This window comes from Magnolia sinica, chromosome 19 (assembly GCF_029962835.1).
Source record: "Magnolia sinica isolate HGM2019 chromosome 19, MsV1, whole genome shotgun sequence".
In the NCBI taxonomy this organism is placed as follows: domain Eukaryota; kingdom Viridiplantae; phylum Streptophyta; class Magnoliopsida; order Magnoliales; family Magnoliaceae; genus Magnolia; species Magnolia sinica.
In genome coordinates this window covers 48,533,230-48,554,732 of record NC_080591.1, presented here as the reverse complement: position 1 = coordinate 48,554,732, position 21,503 = coordinate 48,533,230, and the positions used below count along the sequence as shown (strand labels likewise).

General features: G+C 39.4%; 2 protein-coding genes across 2 annotated transcripts in view; both read right to left on the bottom strand.

Moving 5' to 3' along the window:
* The window catches only part of LOC131234609 (uncharacterized), a 54,695-nt gene extending 37,431 nt beyond the window's left edge, over window positions 1–17,264 (bottom strand). Inside the window, exons 1-4 of the mRNA XM_058231542.1 lie at window positions 17,187–17,264; window positions 14,722–14,815; window positions 14,281–14,415; window positions 14,159–14,211 (exon numbers count right to left, since the gene is read on the bottom strand). Of these exons, the coding sequence (XP_058087525.1) occupies window positions 14,159–14,211; window positions 14,281–14,415; window positions 14,722–14,815; window positions 17,187–17,264 (360 nt within the window). The remainder of the gene's footprint in view (window positions 1–14,158; window positions 14,212–14,280; window positions 14,416–14,721; window positions 14,816–17,186) is intronic.
* Window positions 17,265–17,959: 695 nt separating this feature from the next.
* LOC131234608 (uncharacterized) lies at window positions 17,960–20,577 on the bottom strand. The gene is made up of 3 exons (XM_058231541.1): window positions 20,382–20,577; window positions 18,704–18,928; window positions 17,960–18,133 (listed from the first exon to the last, which is right to left on the bottom strand). Exons 2-3 carry the CDS (start codon window positions 18,878–18,880, stop codon window positions 17,960–17,962), a joined length of 351 nt encoding a protein of 116 aa, XP_058087524.1. The 5' UTR covers window positions 18,881–18,928; window positions 20,382–20,577.
* Window positions 20,578–21,503: the final 926 nt, after the last annotated feature.

The window sequence follows — 21,503 nt, the reverse complement described above, 5'->3', positions numbered from 1 at the left end:
CATTTGCATTTCTGTGATTGTGATTACTGTGTACCCTAGCGACATTAGGGTCGTGGCCTCCAGAGACACATCATGGGTGGCCGGATTGGATACCGAAAATACCGTTTCTAACATCGGGGCACCATAGATGTCCCTAGGTGAAAATTCCTAAATCCGATGGTACTAGAGGATGACTCTGATGTCGAGACTGAGTGGATACATGAGTGCACGAGGGCCGAATACTAGGAGGCCGCGTCTCCCACTGTGTCGTGGTCGGTTGGAAAGGGGTGTGGCCTTACCCGCCCAAGCATAGGGGGCATTGCTCGGCTGAGTTTGACCAGCTCGTGAAAGAGTCCGCTATCAATGTGTCGGATAGGTATTGGCAGACTATTGGCTAGGCAAATAGTGAGGTTTCTTACGCTCACTTAGATACGTGCCTGGGAAAGGGGCAGTGCCATTTGGAGTGCACTAAACCTCGGTGATTATCCAAAATGAGAACTGTACTGATATTTGATGAGCTGTGTTGATATGTGAATTTGGATGAGTATTGGCATGCTTAAGTTGCATCTCGCATTGCATGGTCTTGATATGGCCGATATCATTCATATCTTGCATCGCATAGCCTTGGTACAGCTGATTGCATTCATGTACCCATCAGCAAGATTTCGCATTACTTTGGCATTGCATTCTGAGCACGTTCATACTACACATACACTTACACCACCCTCTAAGATTTCTATAAGATTATGCATGATTGATGTGTGCAGGTGACGCTAGGATGCAGCTGTAGCCTCACCGCAGTTGGAGTATGCAGTCGAGCTTCTGAAGTTTTCGTTATTTCATTGTCTTATATTTCTCTTCATATGCATTGTACTCAAAGTTTTTTTTATCATAGTGGGTTTTGTGATGATGTTCTTGTAGTTATTGTTCGTGGGCTATGCTTATGGTTATGCTTATACTAAATCAAAATCATATTTAAAATCCTCCTTGTAGGATCCTAGGATCGGAACTTGGTGTATGGGTGCCGGGAGCCGAGAATGGGGTACCACGGAGGCTGTCGATGCCGGATTCAGCGATCGGGAATTTTGTGAGCCCGTTTTCGAGTTTGGGACGTGACAATGCACATACAATATTGCATTTAACCACACACATAAATCCGCATAACCACATGTATTACATCACACAATCATCATACATATGCCATCACCACATGCATAGTTTGATTTCAATCGAACACCTCAACATGTCTAGCTATCGTCTCAAGCAGACAAGGTCCAATTCAATGCCACACTCGAATGAGCCAATTAGTGGGTTGCTACATCCTAACTTTTTGGCTTGTTGGGTGACCGATTTGATCTCCACTATCAGTCCATTCAAGGCTTCAATCAGAATTCATTCTACGAGGTCCAAATGTAACTGAGCATACACACATCACAAGGAGTGTCTCATGCACTTACCAAGAGGCCCAAACATAGGCCCAATATGCACATCTCATGGAGTCTTACATTCTTAATAAGAGGAAGTAACCTATGGGCCCGATAGGTTTACCACCAATGGGCTCACAAGCATCCACTCAAGGTGGGATTTAAGGCTAATAAGCCCACCACTTTAATGCCATTATGAACATATTAGTGGAGTCCACAAATTAAGCCCAATACTATTAACAAGATGGGTCCAACAATCAATCTGACACATGTCCTATGTTCACATACCCAAGAGTTTACACCATCAGCATAGTCCACGAGTTTGGATTGACTACACAATTCTCATATGCCCACATACCAGGTTTCGATCCTGGGATTTTACAAGGAGGATTTTAAACATGAATTCATTTTATAGTAAGCACAACCATAGCATAACCCACGAACAATAACAACAAGAACACTATAAAAAAATCCACTATAATAAAAAACTTTAAAATACAATGTGCATAAAGGGAAATACAATGATGATAATAGCCAAAATCTCTTGAAGCTCTGCTGCACGCTCCTACTCCTGCTCAGCTACGATTGTGTCCTCGTGTCACCTGCACGCATCTATCATGCATAAGCTTATAGAAAGCTTAGAGGGTGGTATAAGTGTATGCGTAATATAAGTGTGCTCAAAATGCAATATCAGAGTAATGCAAAATATGCTGGTGAATCCATGAATGCTAATAGTCATACTAAGGCTATGTGATGCAAGGCATAAATGCTATAGGCCACACTAAGGCCATGCGATGCGAAATGCAACTCAAGCATACCAATCTACGATAAACTCGCACCCAGATACACTAAAGTGGTGACAGCATGCATTGTGTGACCATAACCCAGGTTCGGTTTAATCCAAATCATGCTCTGATACCAACTTATAACGCCCTGAAATTCGGGGGTCGAGCATAACTCAGCTCCCGAGTTCCAAAACATCACTTATGCAACATATTTAATAATGGATGTATGTTGTCTGTATGAGTGCATAAATCATGGAATAGATTAAGCCAAACTGCAAATATGATTCAGGGATAAGTGAAGAACGCAAGTGGAAGACTTAATGAAATATATGTGTACATGTGTAAATCCCTGAAATACATATACATACCAGGTCGTAATACAAGTGTTACTATCAAAATTACAAGTATCAAGTTACATCATTTAATCCCAAAAGAAATCCCAGCATCCCTCGCATCAGAACAAGGCTCACTAGAACCCGTCTAAAAACTGTATATAAGAGAAAGTAGCCTCATCATCATCAAACTCCTGCTCTGCCTCAAGAGCCGCATCAATATCTGCAACTAAGACAGAGTCTGGTGGGTGTTTAACACCGTCCCAGAACGTGGGAGTGAGTGATCAACTCAGTGGAACAATAAAGCAAAGGTTAACATGTTATCAATTCAATCAAGCAGTAATGATAAAGCAGAACAATCAAACATGTCCTAAGTACTCTTGTTAATGCAAGGATGTATGTAGAATGATGCGTGCCCTCACGCGTACACCCTCAGCGTCTTCATCTTATGTTACTCATGACATCGCCTCAAAGTGTGCCACGTCTACAAAGCACATGCAAATGCGGTGCATGAACATGATTACCAAGTTGTTATTAGTCCTTTTCATACAGCAGGATTGGGAAGCTAAGGTACCTTCCTCATATCAATGTCCAAACAGTGATCCATTCTAGGGTCGTCAGTCCTAGATCATCTCATACGATCATATGGTTTCAGGTCGTTGCAAAGGGCTCGTCACCAATCAATGCACGCCTATCATACCTTCGTTACTACACTAAGGCTCGTCACCTCAATGCGGTATCCAAGCATGCTCGAGGTCACTACAAAGGGCTCGTCACCAATCAATGTAGGCCGACAGCACGAATATAGTGTCCCATACCACCATAATCGGCTCACGAGTTTGGTTGCTCACTGGTCACTACGGAGAGGCTCGTCACCCCAGCGTAGGCCGACAGCTCGACCGCGGTGTCCCATACCACCATGTCCGGCTCATGAGTCTTAGCGGATCAAGGTACAGCGGTTTACAGGATTTGCACTGGTAAGTTTGGTACCTTAGATTCAAGCAATAGCGTCCATACATGGTGAACATACATCGGACAATCGGGTTACTTGACGAACTCGACTAGCACGAGCGCACGTTGAGTTGAACGACATAGAGTGCGCAAACACTCCGCGTGGCCAAACCACTGCCGACAACTCTAATACGACTCGGGTTCGTCTAATCACGTCCTACGTGGCGAAAGCAACCTCAGCCACGAACTTAAGGCCGATTACTGATTTCCTGGACTAATGCATAGTCCCACACATATCCCACTACAACAGATATTCATATCTACAATTTAGAATAGTAATGAAACAACGACTCAAATCATGCAGTACACAAGCATTCGACGAATATCAACTTAACATGGATTTAAGCATAAGTAATACTTGAAGTTAAACAGCAAGGAATGTAACTTGCATGAAGGAAATCATACACACTAATAGGAGTGTTGGGAATCGCTTCTCAACGCCCACAATTAGGTTAATAAGTTGCACTTTAAATCATTTAGGCATTTCTACAAACACTTAGGATACATAATACAACATACATGACGTATGTTGAAATACACATATTTGGACAATTCCTTTTACCAAGGAGTTGTCACACATACATCTAGCATACATACACGACAAATAATCATGGCAAACACATGTGCATATTTTATACGTATACGGTACTTCCTACATATACATAGAATACACAAAACTCAATATAACACATGCATATCAGGAACACGAAATAAACATAACATTTGGCATGTGAAAACTCATCCATAAAAAGAATAAACCATTAGCTGGCATTGAAAGCCTTGAAAACCATAACCTATATGATTAAAGTCCGCACCTTAACCAGAAAAGAACACCGAACTGATTTCAGACGATATGTCGTCGTCAACGGCGACAGAACAACCTAAGGCAAGAATAGAAATGTGCTACAACAACACAAAGACTATTCTAAGCTCTGACACAGATTAAGGTTAGGTTAACTTACCCAAGGATGAACTCAGAATCGCCGGAATAACGATTTCAAAGTGAAGGTTTAAGGATGAAGGAGAACAAGAAAGAATCTAAGATGATTCACCAACTTTCTCTCTCACTTTCTCTCTCTTTTCCTCTCTCTTTCTTAGCTAGGGTTAGGAAATTCGTATAGAAAAGAGAGCTAGGGTTTTAAGGTCTATATATAGGCCTAACATTGATGAAAATAACCCCAGGGCCAAGGTATACTTAAGTTATAACCAAAATAGGCCTCACTCGATCCAACGGAGCACTTTTGGTGGGCCTTTTTCCACGAAAGGTCGGACTTAAGCTCACTGACCATGGATCTAGGTCAGGCTGAGTTTTCATACCGATCGGCTTTACAGATCAACCGTGGCGGACCACACTCAATTCAACGGTCACCGAAACTCAATCAGGTCCATAAGCATATGACCTGCCTAGGCCACCTTCCCTGATTAGAGGGTGAAATTGGGTTAGAATCCAATGGTCGGATTACTTAAAATCGTCGTGCAAGCGACACGACTCAGATTTCATAAAATCTTAATTAATTTACAACCGTTCTCACACTCTTCACTCCGGACTTAATCAAATCGACCCAGAACATCACATGGACTTGATTTTTAAGGTGATGGCCAAGTCCAACATGGTGACCAATACAGCCTAAGATTATCACTATCGGACTTACGACGCGTGGTCCAGGTCCGATCCAGAACTTTCAAAATTTCCCGAGAACAACTGGATTTAGCGATGAATCTCAGATTTTAGAGTAACGTAGCGCTAATGATTCTACAGGTTTTGAGTCATGCAGATCAAATTTAAAGTGATTGATGCTAATTTCACAAGCAATCGAGTTTAGCACTAATTACCCTAAAAAGCTTCTAAGGAAAATAGAGGTAGTACTCGGGAAATGCAACCGTGTAAGCGGAAGAGACCTCACTATCCACCTAACCAATAGTCAACTAATATCTATCTGACATATCGATAGCGGACCCATTTATGAGCTGGTCAGACTCAGCCTAGCATTGCCCCCTCCCCTCAGGTAGGTAAGGCCGCACCCCCTTCCAACCGACCACGACACAGTGGGAGATGCGGCTTCCTGGTATTTGGCCCTCATGCGCTCATACATCCACTCGGTCTAGGCATTAGAGCATCCTCCATGGTACCATAAGGGTTTGGGGACTTTCACCCTGGGACATCCTACGCGCCCCTGTGCATAGACAGTATTTTCGATATCCTGCCATCCATGCTCTATCTATAGAGGCTATAGCCCTGATGTCACTAGGGCGTACGATAATCATAATCACACAATATAAGATGCATGAGTCACGCAGTCCAATCATGCATCAATCTTGTGCATGCTGTGTGCTCATATGGGACAACTCCACCTATCAGGGAGTCCCATGAACAACCTGCCTAATGTCATATGCAATGATTAACCACATCTCATATCAAGCATGCAGATGATATGTATGGACATGTATCATGATGCTGTGCTGTCACATACTCATAATCGACATCGATAATCGGCCTAAATGCAAGGCGGGATCCATAGATGAACCACCGATCTAAGCCATAATATAAAGATTGGCCCTCGGCCATAGATATATTAAATCTGATAGCACGGATCCATCTGTCTACGGTGATGATGGACTATGCAACATTGATGGAGGTCAATGATTTGGGTTAACCCACTAAGAGAATGATGAGAATGGGCCTAAAATGGGTTGAGGGAAGGTCACAATGTGGACATTTAACTAACATTGCTCCCTAGGAATGACCCATATAGAGCCAAACATATAGTAGGCCCATGGCCGGCCTCATACACAACATAATGGGCCTCACACAAGGGCTACATATATACCACATCGGGCTTCATTATATGCGCCTCATCTACATCTCATTGACCCTTACTTATGAGCCTCATACACATCAGATTAGGCCTCACATAAGTGCCATAAATGCATCCTTTTGGGCCTCGCACAAGGGCCCATGGGCTAGGCATAAGGAATGAATAGAGTGCTTGCAATACATACATTAAGGTGGGCTTGTTGCACCACAAGGTGGGCCTAATGGGGTAGGCCATAACCCAAGAAAAATGGATGGGCAGATCGCCTATAATGCATACCTCAAGGCGGGCCTATTGCACCACTAAAATGGGCCCAATGGGCAGTTTATAATGCAGGAAAAATGGATGGGCAGCCTGGATATACGACGAATTCATTAGGTGGACCACTGTCCTGGACGGTGAGAATGTCCAGCATATGGATCATGGTGGCCTTACATCCCACGGACGGTGCAGATGTACATCACGGTGGGGTCCACGTCCAGCTAAACCGCATGACGAGGATGAAATACATACAACATGGTGGCCCACGTCCAGCCTAATTGAACAGATGGCTGGATATACAAACATACATCAAGGTGGGCCCCACATGCACCATCCAGATGGACGGTGCGAAGATAAAATACATACATTAAGGTGGGTCCCACCTACCCACACGTGTCACACGTGTGGGTGGGTCCCACGTCCAATACAAATGGACGAACAACATAGGTGAAACACATACATCATGGGGTGCCCCACATGTCCAGATGGATGGTGTGGAGAGGCACATACATCGCAGTGGGGTCCATCATCCATGACAGATGGACGGAATGGATATAGAATAGATACACCAAGGCGGGTCCCATCCCACATGTACCACACATGTGGGGTGGGCCCCACGCCCAAAATGGTTGGATGGTGTGTATAAACACACACATCAGGTGCAACCCACACCAATCAGAGGGATGGTGTGATATACAACGCATCATCAAGGTGGGCCTGCCCGTCCAAAATAGACGGACGGCTGGATGCAGAATACGTATGTCAGGGTGGGTCCCATTCCACACATTCAACACGTGTGGGATGGGCCCCACATGAGCTGAAAAGGATGGACGGTTTTGATACAACACATACATCGTGATGGGGCCACCTAACTTGCTGACGTCGAAGGCAGCTTAGTTGCTGGGACATCCCACCGTCCTAAAAATGGACAGACAGTGTAGATATATAATACATGTATCAAAGGTGGGCCCCGCCCCACACGTGCTACACATGTGGGTGGGTCCCACCCATCAGAAAAATAGACGGGCGGTATGGATATATCTCATACCTCATGATCGACCCATAGAATTTGTTGACGTCTTTACGGCATCTAGCTACTAGCTGTCCAGCTGATGGGCGGTCCAGATTTCATCATATGCATGAGGTGTGTCCACATGCGTGGGACCCACCAGCAGCTTTAAACAAAGCTGATATTTGTGGTTGCATTCATCCAAACCTGTCCAGCAGTGGACAACAAGGTGAGCTCCACCAACTAGATGCTCAGAAAAATCTGGACAACTTGGGTTTAATCACATCAGGTGGGCCACACACACACATCATCATCATTATCAAGGGAAAGGGAGAGAGAGAGAAAGAGAGAGAGAGAGAGAGAGAGAGAAGAAGAGAGAGGCCGTGTGATGGAGGGGCCCCGCCACTATAGGCCCCTCTAGAATCCACAACATACATCAATGGGGCCCAAAATAGGTGGGCCATAGATAAAAAAAAATCTGGTGGGGGAAAATCCTATTCCCACCACATAAATCAGGCCCAGGTGGCCTTCTTGCACTAGAAAATCAAATCAAACATCATGTTGGGGTCTATGGAGAATGGCCCCACCATGGACTCATGCATGCAAGCTAAGGTGGGCCATTCGCCACACCTAGAGGTCAAGGTAGGATCCTCACCATTGATTGGTGGGTCGTAGTTGCCTCATGCTAGAAAAATTAGAAAATTTATGCAAGAAAACACAAATCCAATCCTAGAAAAGCACCCACCTCTCTAACTTCTCCTTCTTCTTCCACCTATAGCTTCCAATGCCCCAAGGGCTGAGATTGAAGGGTTGAGATTGATTTTTGAGGGTTAGATTTGGGGGTGGAGAGTTTGCAAAGGGCTGGAATTTTGGAGCTCTCATGGAGGGTTGGAGGTTGCTAGCAATGGACAAATGAGAAAGAAAGGAAAGAGAGAGAGATAAGAGAGAGGGAGAAAGAGAGAGAGAGAAATGATTGCCTAGCTATTTTAGCTAGGCAATGATGGTGGTGTAAGACATGGGGAAGAAGAATAATAATGGGCTAGGGGGTAGGGTGGCTAGGATAGATAGGTAGGTAGGTAGGTAGGTAGGGTGAGGTCATCCTCATATGGCCTAGGAAAATGTGCAATCAGGATAGGTAGGTCCCACAATTATGCGATTAATGGCCAGAATCATGCGTGGCCCACAACTTATGATCTAGGCATCGGATTGGCGCACGAGACTCGACGTCGGAACCGCGGAGATGGCATGGTCATATTGGCATAGGTCTCAGGTCAAAACTGCTCAGGATTACAAGATTAGGGTCATGTACAAATGCAATCTACAGGTGGCAGGTCACCGAAATTTGATCGGGAGGACTAAGGAACCCTAAGGAACGGAACGGTCACTAGGACATGGGCCTGACAACACATGTCCTAAGTTCAAATACCCAGGAGATTACACCATCGACATAGTCCACGAGTCTAGAGTGATCACACAATTCTCGTATGCCTACATGGTCCTGTGGCCACTCTATTATTAAAAGTCCATATGGTTAAGTGGCCACTCAAATGTCACTCTACTTGCCATAATAAAGGATTTAAGGTCAGATGGTTACTTGCTTTCACTACACCATAGCTCACATAATGGGACAACCGCTTTATTAAACTTTCACATGGTCAGGCGGTTAGTACCACAATTTCACATAGTTTAATATATATACAATTAATATCATGATCTAGTGTCCATATTTCAAAATATCCAAACATAATTAGACAATCATAATCCTACACACGAATACAAGGCTACACTAATTATGCTAAGTCTCAGGTAACAACCGCCCCACACTTCACATGGCTAATAATTCGGGTTTAGTGTCACATGATGAACGGACCAAGGGCCACATTTAATCACATCGCATATAGTTTAGCAGTCCTTACTTCTGCTTTATTAGTGAGTTGAATGTAGGGATCATATTCGTGTCACAATACCGAGTTGAGGACCACTCGATTATCAAGTTGTATAATCCAACCTATATCATAATTCTCATGATTAAGAAAATCTGCATGTACAACCCGATTGTTCATGGTTGAGGTGACCATGGCTATTCCCATAAGCACGTGGTCATATCATTAGGTAGCCACCAATGCCACCTGATTTCATGTAGTTAGTTGGCCTTGTGTGCATTTCACATTCATACGGTTAGATGACTACATATACTCCACAATTGCATATGATTAGGTGGCCATACATATGTCACATGCCCACATGATTAAGGGGTCAAACACGTATATGGCACCCTCACACCACTAGCGTCTATGCATTGTTATAATTGAAAAAGTTTAAGGGTTTAAACACATGTCATATGATCCTACTACTTAGGGCCACACTCTAACCAAAGTGCCAAGTGGTGAAGGGCTGTGCACTAGTTATATAATTAGGTAATCTAGGGCAGCAAACCAATCCCACACAATTTTGGTCTGACCGCACACACAACACAATTTCACATGATTCAAGATATCATACAAATCACAAGTACACATAGGCCACATGACCATACAGTATGGGCTACACATACATCATATTTTACTTCAATTTTAGGTTGTCCATGCACCACATGATCACACGATCCAAATGTGGACATTCAACCAACACTGCTTACCTATAGGTAATCCTCTTGAGATATAGATCTCACTGATCTGATGGCTCAATCCATGGAAGTGGGGTCCATTTATATCAAAATAGGTCAGCAGAGTTTTTCTTTTACGGTGACGTTTTACCTGCACTATGCGGTCCACTTGAAAATTGTACTTGTTGTGATTTTTGGGTTTAATCCCTTATAACGAGATGTCAAATGAATGGATGGTGTAGATGTGATACCCATACATCATGGTGGTCCTAGATGAGATTCACCAAATGAACGGCCTGGATAAGGGACATATATGACGATGGCTTGTAATGGTAACTATAGCTGGACATTACCCTATTAGTATTATTATCATTATTATTACTATTAGTATTATTATTATTTCCAGTGGAATATCTCTGCTATAGGATGGATTGTAAATAAATATTTTCGTAACCTTTAAAAGGGGTTTGACGGTGGACATTTCTGCCCACCAATTTCATATAAAATTTAGACAAGTTTAGTTTTGTTTTTCTTTAGGTTGGCCCACTGAAAGTGAACTAGTAGAATGAGATGGATGGTATGGATTTACCTCACATTATTAAGATGGCCCCTGAAATAATTTTAACAATAAATGCTCAAATCCCATCGTCTAAGTGGTGTGGCCTACCAGAGCTTGTGATTAGCCTGATTTTTTAGAAGCCCATGCGATAGCCGGGGCTAGGAAGATGTATGGACGGTATGGATTTAGCACATGCATCATGGTGTAGCCATGTTAAGCCCCACAGTATGATGTGCTTAAAGGAGGACAAGGACATCCCTCTCTGGACGTTGCAAGTCCAGAGGACATCACCTCACTACACCAAAATCGTCATTTAGGAACAGTTTCAAACCGTTCCTAAATGAGGCATCACGAAAAAACTGGAACGGTTCATAACCATTTTGGGTACCGTTTCAAATTTTAGAGAACAGATTTTAGGAACGGTTTTAAACCGTTCTAGTGCCAACAATCACATTTTAGGAACGGTTTAATGTTGCCAACGGTCAGATTTTAGGGCGGAATTTTAGGAACAATTTTAAACCCTAATAAACACATAAAAATTTAGGGTCAAGGGAAATAAATTAACAAAAATTATTGCATTCGATCAAAATAGAGATTAATCCAAAGAAAAACATAAGAAAATAATGTGCTTAAAGATGTTTCATTGCAAAATCAAATTTACAAAATAAGCTACAGTAAAGGCTAGCACTTTAAATTATAGCTTTGCGAAGATGGCAAAAAATGCTAGCAAATCTATTTGTTAAAGTTCAGTATTGGCTAATCAAAGGGAACAAAGTGCAATTTATGAATAACACTAGAGCAAAAATGAAAAAAGCCTGTTGCCTGTCTCATCAGTTGCATATGAAATCTGATCTCGAGCATAGCATCTCTTGCAATAAGTAATGATTTTATAACTACTTCCTAGGATGGGTCTGCAGCTTGCTCCAGCCACTGTACAGATTTTACAGATCAAACATCAAGTAGAACAATATGAAAAATAGATTCAAAGTTAAGATGGCATACCCTGCCATGAATGGGCCACAATATTAAAATTTCACTACAAGGTAATCTTAAACATTGGATTAAGTGTCCTAAGAACAAATGATAGAAAACAATATTTACAAGCATCAATAGGGGAAAGTCTAGAAATCACATGGGTATCATTGTTCAATCTATGCAATTTTCTGGGTGTGGCCCGTCCAATAAGAGAAAGACCCCATGGATTATCTGGATCACCAGATGGTTGTGGGGCTTGTCCTAGCCTAGCATATAAAATGCTTGTGCCAAGCAATGGTTAAAAAAGCTTAGTAAAGCACATAAAAGATAAAGAAAATCATCAAAAATACAAATAGGAGTGAAAAATGGAGAGAATGCACACCTGCTGCTGCTGTTGAGCTTAAGACAACTTAGAACTGGGGCTCTTAGCTTCTATGACTGTGTAGGTGGAGAAACGTTAATAGATCCAATGCCACTCAATAGTCAAGACCTAATAATTATAGTTGTGTCGAGGACAATCCTTCAATTATGCTCTTTGACACTACCAAATGGCCAAATGAAGGACATAAATTATAAGGTCTAAAACCTTTCATTAGAAGTTCAACATATTCTTGTCACAAATTAATTTTCCAATTTGATGCATAGCTCCAAAGTCTGCACCTTGAACACTTAAAATTTGTCTTGAATTAGCTTAGATGTGGCATTTGTAATGTACTCCATTGGACTATGCCTCACTACATCCATTTTGACACTAGTACACCCATTGGCAACCCATGCTATTATCACAGTTGAACTTCGAAATGCATGGAGTTAGTAGATTGCATCCAAGTCAATTACATCCAAGTATCTGATGTCAGATACTTACATGCCCCAAGCAAAAACCAAGTTAGCTGATTGAGTTCAGCAAGACTTGCATGAGATGATGCATTACTTTTCTTTTCTTTTTCATTTTTCTTGAAGAAAAATAAAAATGAAGAGAAAATGAAATTTAAAGACCATGTATACTATTAACTACAGAATATAGAATACAAGGTTACATGAACAAGGTAAATAAACTACATGTATTACGACATTGAAAATTTTCAAGTTCTCTGTGCTTGGTACTATTTGTTAATTTATTCTATTTATGACTTTTCAAGGTATTTAGTCTATATAAAAATAGGAATTGATAATTTAAAATTGCAGATTTCATATTGGTTGATTGATATTAGAAGGTTGAAACGACCAGTGATCATCTCAAGAGTCATTCATCATTCTATTTAAAATTGTATTGACTTTAGAAGAAATTACAAAGAAATTACTCTCATAGAAGCATATTCAAACACCTACCTGAAAGGATACTACAGAAAATCTATTTAAAATTGTAGAAACACAACATAACAGAATATAAAACTGGCATAATAGAAAAGAATTCATAGTGTTTATAGTGAACTAGTCTATAGTCAAAGCAGGAATATTTGACAGTGTTCAGCCGCAAAAGTATTGATAGCAGAAGTAGTGGGTTATTAGTTAAAATCAAGGGTAAATATCTGATCTTCAACCGATAATGAATTTGAAATGATAGAAATGACAGAAATTGCTGCTGAACAGTAAAGGTTTGTGGAGTCTAGTGGTAGAGGGGATCACTTCACCCTTAGAGGTGGTGAGTTTGAATCTTGCACTAAGCCATTTACTAATTTTATGAACTACAGTTTCACATTCTGAGTGACTCAGCTCAAGTCACTGCAAGTCGCATAGAGTCGACTGAGTTTGAAAGTCAACTCTACGAGTCTTCTTGACTCCAGGATGGGTCAGTCTCAAAGGATTCGTCTCAAAATCTTGCAAAGTCAAGTTGAGTCAGCCAAGTTTCAAGTCAAATTAGTGAGTTTTAGAACTATGATCTCAATGAGGTAACCTTTCAGGACAAAGAATGAACGAAAAAGGCTGATTTGACTTTTGAAAATAGCAAAGGTATAACATGAGTTAAATGTATTGAAGGTCCGAGGGGGAAGATGCAGAGCTAAAAGATGACCAAGTTGGAAAGAAAAAGCAATTAACATGAGCAATCTAATGTAGTGAAATCTGGAGTATGATGTGTGCACATGAGGAGGAATTCCTGGCTCCAAGAAAAGAGGACCCATAAATTAATTTTTATAAATACACTCATATTTATGTACATCAATATGTAACAGGAATTTGCTGAAGGAGTATTATGAGTTCACTTGTACTCAACATCTGGTATCAGTTTGGCCCATCATAGAACTTTGCACACAATATGCAATAGGAAGTGACGTCTTGTTTCTCGAATAGAGTCCTTCCAATTGCCTCCACTAAAAGAAACGTGTATAATATGCCCACACACCCAGAAAGGAAAAGAAAAAGAAAATTCATCATTTCTATATATTTCTGCAGGATTTGATGAGTACCATGTCAAAGGCGACATGCAAAATCATAACTAGAAGATTAGCATAAGTAAAATCTGCAGTTTCAAAAGAAGTACACAAATATAGACTTAAAAGATATGGGTACGATGAGCAGTAAGACATACCAAACAATCCTCGAGGCAACCAAATAACCTTTCTGACCCCAAGATACATCTTCGGTTCATCCTCTATTTGTTCCTTACTCATTGTTGGGTTTCGATTTGTATTCAATAGGCATTCTTTTGTGGTAATGCAAGTCCCTGAAGAAAGGGAACAAATACCCAAAGGAAATTAGCAAAACATGAGAATAATATTGTTAGAATACAGTATTGGACTCTGAAGTTATTTACATTAACAATGATGAAAACAAGTTTGGTAGTTACTTTTGGCCAACAAATTTCTAAATTCAAACACAGAAACAAAACCATTTTGTATCAACAACAAAAACATGAAATTCTAAAGAAAAAAAAAAGAACTAATACAGATACTAAAAGAAGTCAAATATAAAAGAACATAATTTCTCAACAAGGAAATATCTAGCAAATTAAGGATCAGAAGAATGTTACCATTCGGAAAGACATGGCTGCAAATCAAGAGCAGAAGGAAATGGAGAAGAGAAGAAGAGAAACTACTGTTCTCATAACGGATCAGAAAGAACACCTGCATATTTTAAGCAATAATAGATCAGAAAGAAATTAATGCTTGACAAAGCTAGTTAGAAGTGTACATAATTCTAGTAAGCCAATGTTCTCACAATGTCAGTTGGTAAATTATATCTTTTACAATATATTTTAATATTTAAGGGAGAAAATACCTACGTTTTTTAAGGACTAGATCAGAAAGATATCCATAGCCAAATAATGCTTGATAGAGCTAATTTAGAAGTCTACATGGTTCTTCTAGTAAATCTTTTCGTCATTTAGATGTTCCTAATAGTCAGACCGTTAAATTTTATTTATGATACACGGTTTGCACTTTACGTAATGAAATTTGTTTTACAAATTTGTAGGGCATAGTTGAACTCCTTTAACCACCTAAATAGGAATAAGAGTCCAAAAATCAGGGAGCCAAACATTAGACAGAAATCTGAGGAATTAACAAGTTCAACAGATCACCTAAAAAGCTCCCTACAGCCAACTACAGTAGCCAAATATTTGGGGTCATCTTGCTGGTGCAGTTCATCGTGTTGGATGGGCCCAAGACCATATAAGACAAGGCTTGCTGCAAGTTTAATTAAGTACAAGGGTGCAAAAACATCAAAGCCATTGTACACCTGCTTCTTAGAATAAAGTGAATATTGTGAAAGGAAAAAGGAAAGAAAGAAAGAAAGAAAAAGAAAAGAAAAGAAAAGTTGGTAAGCACAGCCATTTAATTCTTCTCCTTTGAAATATGGTATGAAAGTTTTTTTTCCCTGAACAAAAATGAGGTTTACATAAATAAAAAATTTCAACACCTTCTCCTAGATACACCTTTGAAACCCACGGAACCACATTCTTCATGCCTCCATACACAATCTAATTTAAGGAGGAAGCAGAGAGAAGATCTTCCATCCCTATTACTATGAATACATGAAAAGCATGATGACCATACATGCAGACAACCTTACCAAAGAGAGAGATCCCCTCTGAATGGAGCTCCTATATCAAAGGTAGAACAATTAATAGACAATAGAGGCATTGGAAAGGACCAAGTGAAGGAAAGAACCAACCAATTCTTCAACAATAGTTCACTTGACATATTTTATAGTTGCAGATCTTGAAGCAGTAAAAACGCACTCCCCACTAGGATTCTATCCTACTAGAAAAATCTAGCCCCAATGATAAAAAATGTTTCATGACATTTGGTGCAACCAAATGCACCCTTACACAAATCATGAAAAAAATCTAGCCCCATAAGCCTCATTAAACTACACAATAGTCCATTCCAAAGGCTTCAAGATTGATTCTTTTGACTTCATGTTTGAATGCAATGAAACCATGATGATAGAATTTAATAAACATAATCAGCAAAGAATCACCTGAAAAGTATTCTATCTAAGAGCTCCCCACCTTCACATAACCTGAAATATACAACAAATGAATCATGAGGATTCCAAACTACCATCTATAATTTACCCAGTTCATTTATCAGATCTTAAATAGCCACACATTATTTCCATGTACATAACAGGAATTTCAGTGACTATTATATCATATTAGAACTATTCAATGATAGATAAGTTTGACACTAAAAGTTCAACAATGCCAAGTTCAAATGTTCCACCATCTGCCATCAATCGCATGCATTCACTTAATGAATTACATGCCTTGGAAGAAAGTTTTTCCATTGGAAAACAATGGAGAGAGGGATTTCAGATTGTAGCATCCAACCAGAAATACAATAACAGATTTCTAACACAAACAAACGTGGCATCAATTCCCAAGCAAACTGATAATGTGTCTGCACTGTTCTCCTCTTCATTAAACCATCCAACTTCATTCTACAACATGGCTGAAAGGAGCATGATACCATAGTGAGGGAGCATCAATATGATTTGGAAAGACTAGATTCTATATTCATGAAAATAATAGGACCATTTGCTGATTTGAAAGTGGATTTTGCACCAGAAATTAACACTGGACTAATAATATGAAGATGAAGAACCTTAATGTAAGAAGTGTTCATCTCTGATCTCCTCCTCGATAAACAGTAACACGGCAAATACAGCTTCCCAAGCTAAACAGATTGATGGGTATATTGCATGAATATAGCATGGTAGCTCCAACCTTACAGTTCTTTACTGCAAATGATGTCATTTAATTACCTTTGATAGCCTAAGGTTCACCAAATCCTCTATAGCTGGTTGATCTTGTAGAAGTTCAAACCAGTCATTTTATATATAGGTAAAGGTGTGAGTGTCTAGAAGTTCAAACCAGCCATTTTATATATAGGTTGATCTTGTAGAAGTTCAAACCAATCATTTTATATATAGGTAAAGGTGTGAGTGTCTATAAGTTAATAGTTGGATAAGAACCAATTCATTTTGAAGTACCCGGTATGCCTTTGGCCCTTTCGTAAGTAGACAACCAACACTGTTCAAATTATCCACAAACATGTCAATATCTAGCATTCTTAGTCTGATTCTATCTACCAAACTATATATTTCTTGACAATGAATAACTAGATGTAACATGAGAATCTATTGTGCCTGAATGATGAGCATGTACAAATTTTTATAGTTCAATTGAGCTGAAATGTGTAATGTGAATGGTGGAGACTGATTAAAATCTACAATGAAATACCAAGGAAACTCTTATTTTTCACTACATCAATGAAGTTTAAAGCATAACCTATCATCTATAACTAATCGCCCTGACTGGGAATAGAAATAACATGCCAGTGGAATCATAAAAACCTCAAAAGTAGGCAAAAAGTGTTTTTATTTTTGGATATGATATGGCCCAGTCTGGCTGGGCCCATTTGCCAACATGAAAAACTAAAAGAGGAGACTTGAAATCCTATATCTAACAAAATCATACAAATACCACATCAATAGTACTATCAATAAAAAGATTCAAATTAATAAAAATATGCCCCACAATTGACCTTCTTTGGATCAACATGAGTATACCCCCCTACCCCCAAATAATAATAATAATAATGAGTACCCAAATGTAGATCTAATGAGTGCCCAAATGTAGATCGGATTGAATTGCAACAACTAGAATGATATTACTGAATTTTCAAAATTCAATTCACTTGTGTATCTGGTACCCAAGTTTCAGAATGCTAAAAGGTTCCTACTTACCTTAGTTGTCGAACATTTCATGAAGAAGCTGTATTCAAAGGAAAACAAGAGGAAAAAAAATTAACTACAACAACTTCCATCTTCTTTGAACATTGAAGATTAATGAAAGTGATGAGAAGACCCCAGGGATGGGGTTGGTTGACAATTAGGCGCTCCAACAACACCCTCGTTATTTGCTCCTGGATGATGTCCTACAACCGTAAATGAATTATAAACAATGAAATATAAGTTAATGCTCATTTTTGGAATGAACGAGCAAAATTGTTTCATACATACAATACTATATACAGACGGGAATATAATCAGTAACTAAGAATTACAAGAAACAATCTGCCACAGCCAAACTTCACTAAGTACATTCAAGGCAGCGTTTCTTTCTTCTTTCTTAAAAGTAGTTTGATGTATTTTTACTCAATCCTCCACAATCGATCAGCCATTTTAGTAACAATTAATGAATTTCAACAAACATTCCTGAAGCTTCAGTTAATTTGGAAATTCATGGTTAGGAGCAGTAAACTCATCCAATTGTACATGTACAGTGAGAAACATTGTAGATGACCTGCATTTGATACGAAAATAAAAAATAATGGGTATGAATTATTTATGAATAATGGAATAAGCACTGAAGAGACACCATAGGCTTAATCACAAAATTGAGAAGGAATTCCGATCAATTTAATCAAACCCATATCATTTGGACAGATGTAAAGCTTTATAAGTTCTTCATCGATGAACTGTACCAAAGTCATAGGGTCCCTTACCATGAAACCCTCACCAACATTCACATCATTGTAAAGATCATCATACTCATCATTTTCCCCCATTAGCTCCTCATCGGCAAGTGCAGAGATCGCTCCGCTACCTTGAAACTGTAGTTTCTGACTTCCCCCATATTCATCATCCTCATAATCTAATTGTTCTTCACCCATTGGATCCATTTATGCCAATCGAACAAGAATTAGATTAGAGATATCTCTAAAGCCAACCTAATAAAAAAATAAGATATCATTAGTAGTTGTTGATAAAATTATGGAAAGGAAATTTTCAACAACTAATCTAAACATCAAACAAAAAAATCTAACATGAAACAGAAAAAATTAGATCCATTTATGCCAATTGAATAAGAATTAGTTTCGAGATATCTCTAAAGCCAACCTAATAAAAAATAAGATATCATTAGTAGTTGTTGATAAAATTATGGAAAGGAAATTTTCTACAACCAATCTAACATCAAATAAACCAATCTAACATGAAACAGAAAAATACAAAAATCTCTAGAAAACAGGCTTCCCTACAACCCATATAAATAATAGAACTGGAAAAAAAAAAAAACACAGAAATCTATGATGCACATAACAAAGAGGGTAAAAAACATGGTAATATCCAATACCTACCATCAAAAACACGAAAATAATGGAACTTCCATAGATCATCTGAGTTTTTTCTTTTCTTTTCTTTTCTTTTTCTTTTTTTTTTTAAAGGTAACAACTCCTATGATATTATTTTTAGAAGAACAACCCCTATGATATTAAATTCAAAAATACAGAACTCTCAAATATCCACCAATAAAAACAGAGAAACATGGAATTAAACATGATCCATGTAACATTAGACACAAAAAAGGGGAAAACCTCTAATGCCACCAATGATAACTGAAAAACTTGTAATTTTTTTTTAATATATATAAACGAACATTGAAGATGAAAATACAGAGAAGTCTCTCAACAACAAAAGAGAGATCTTTGAATTTTCAACAATCCACCTTTTCTTTGTTCTTTTTTTTGTTCTTTTTTAAAGGACCACAAACAATCTAATGTTAAACAGAAACCTTATAGAAATCTCTAATACCCATAAAAACAATGGATTTCCAGAAATCATCAAACATTAAACAGAAGAAACACAATATATCTAACAAGGAATCAATGACATTGTGCTAGAGGATTGGTTTAGCATTCAAAGATGCCCAAATTCAATTATCTAGACCATTGATCTGATGGACCCAACATGAACATGGACACGAGCAACTCCCAGACTAGAAGATCCTAGCGTTCCAATCTTTGGCCTTTTCCATGGAATGAACCTTGACACAAAAATCTCCTGTAATAGAAGAATCCATCCATCTAACCTTCGGCCTTCTCCATTGAAGGGAGAACATCACTGAGCAGGCCATTAACAAATGGATCAGGTATGTCTCATCAAAGGGGATTCTTGAGGCGTGGAGCTATAAATGGTGGAACCCATCCTATCAACTGTCTGGATTACAAAACCATGGCCCCGCTTTGTACAAGCTCGAGCCCAAGGACACTACAAATATCCAAGGCCGAAGATCTACCCACAAAATAAAATTATAAAAGAAAACCATAAAAGCATTTTATCAAATGGTATGCATGCATCATTGATCTGACCACATTTTACATACACATTATTAAAGACGATCACCTCTCTTACCATGTCGTATACCAAATCTAAGCTTTGATGAGCTTCCCATTGATGTTCAAGCTATGCCATGCGAACTCGACTCCGATTGTCGACTTCTATTTGAGACTAAGCTTGTTCTTGGTGAACCTCGAGAGAAAATTCAACTTCCTAGCTCCTAGAGAGGGAGATCGAGAGAGAGGGTTGAGAATGGGAGAGGGAGATCAAAAGAGAGGGTTGAGATCAAGAGAGGGAGATCGAGGGAGATGGAGATCGAGAGAGAAGGAGGGAGAGTGAGAGGGAGATCGAGAGAGAGGGTTGAGATCGGAAGATTGATAGAGAGGGAGATTGAGAGAGGGAGATGAAGAAGGAGACAGAGACGACGATGTAGATGGAGATGCGAAATGAGGAAGTTAGGGCTTCTGGCATAAGAAAAGGGTTAAAACCCATCGGTAGTTGTTGTAGATATAGAGCAATGTGTCTCTTGGGCCTTGAGGGGTCCACTCAGAGGTTTTTAATCAAATTCATTTCGTCCATCTGTTTCAAAATAAAACAATAAAATAAAATAAGAAGAAATAAGAAAATCTAACACTCAATTAGGGCACACCAAGAAAACAGTGAAAAGAACAATGTATAACACAATGAATCTAGTACGGTTGCATACCGTTTCAAATCAGGAACGGCTTAAAGCCGTTTCTGAACCAAAATCTGAACCGTATCAGTTAGACAATTTTGGTGTAGTGCCTCCTCCAAGCTTCTTTCTTCTCCTTCTTCATTTATTTATTTAATACCATTTTATTATATGTGCATATTGGTGTGTATGGTTGGTGGGTAGGAGTATATGTGTGTGAGGGGCTGACCACCCCAGTGCGTCCCAGCGAATGGATGGTTTAGATGACAACTAAAGATTACGGTGGCTCCGTAACTTAGATAGTGCTGAAATTTGTATGGTCCCTTCATCCTAGTCCCAGTGACCCTATGAACTATTTGGATGACTAATAAACACCATGGTGGAGTCCACCAGTCCAGGGCAGACCGAACAGGTAAAAGGGAACCCAAAAGGTAGGTGGGTCCCTAGCACGTATACTTGAGACCCATCTCTTTCCCTATTTTCTTATCACCTAGGTCTAGTTTTCTTTTATCAAC

Bases quoted from the DNA above. Each gene is read 5' to 3' on its own strand.
- LOC131234608 (XM_058231541.1), bottom strand. From the start codon at position 18,880: ATGGATCCAATGGGTGAAGAACAATTAGATTATGAGGATGATGAATAT. The intron at 18,134-18,703 runs GTAAGGGACCCT...TTACGGTTGTAG, and splicing joins ATGTTGGTGAGGGTTTCATG to GACATCATCCAGGAGCAAAT.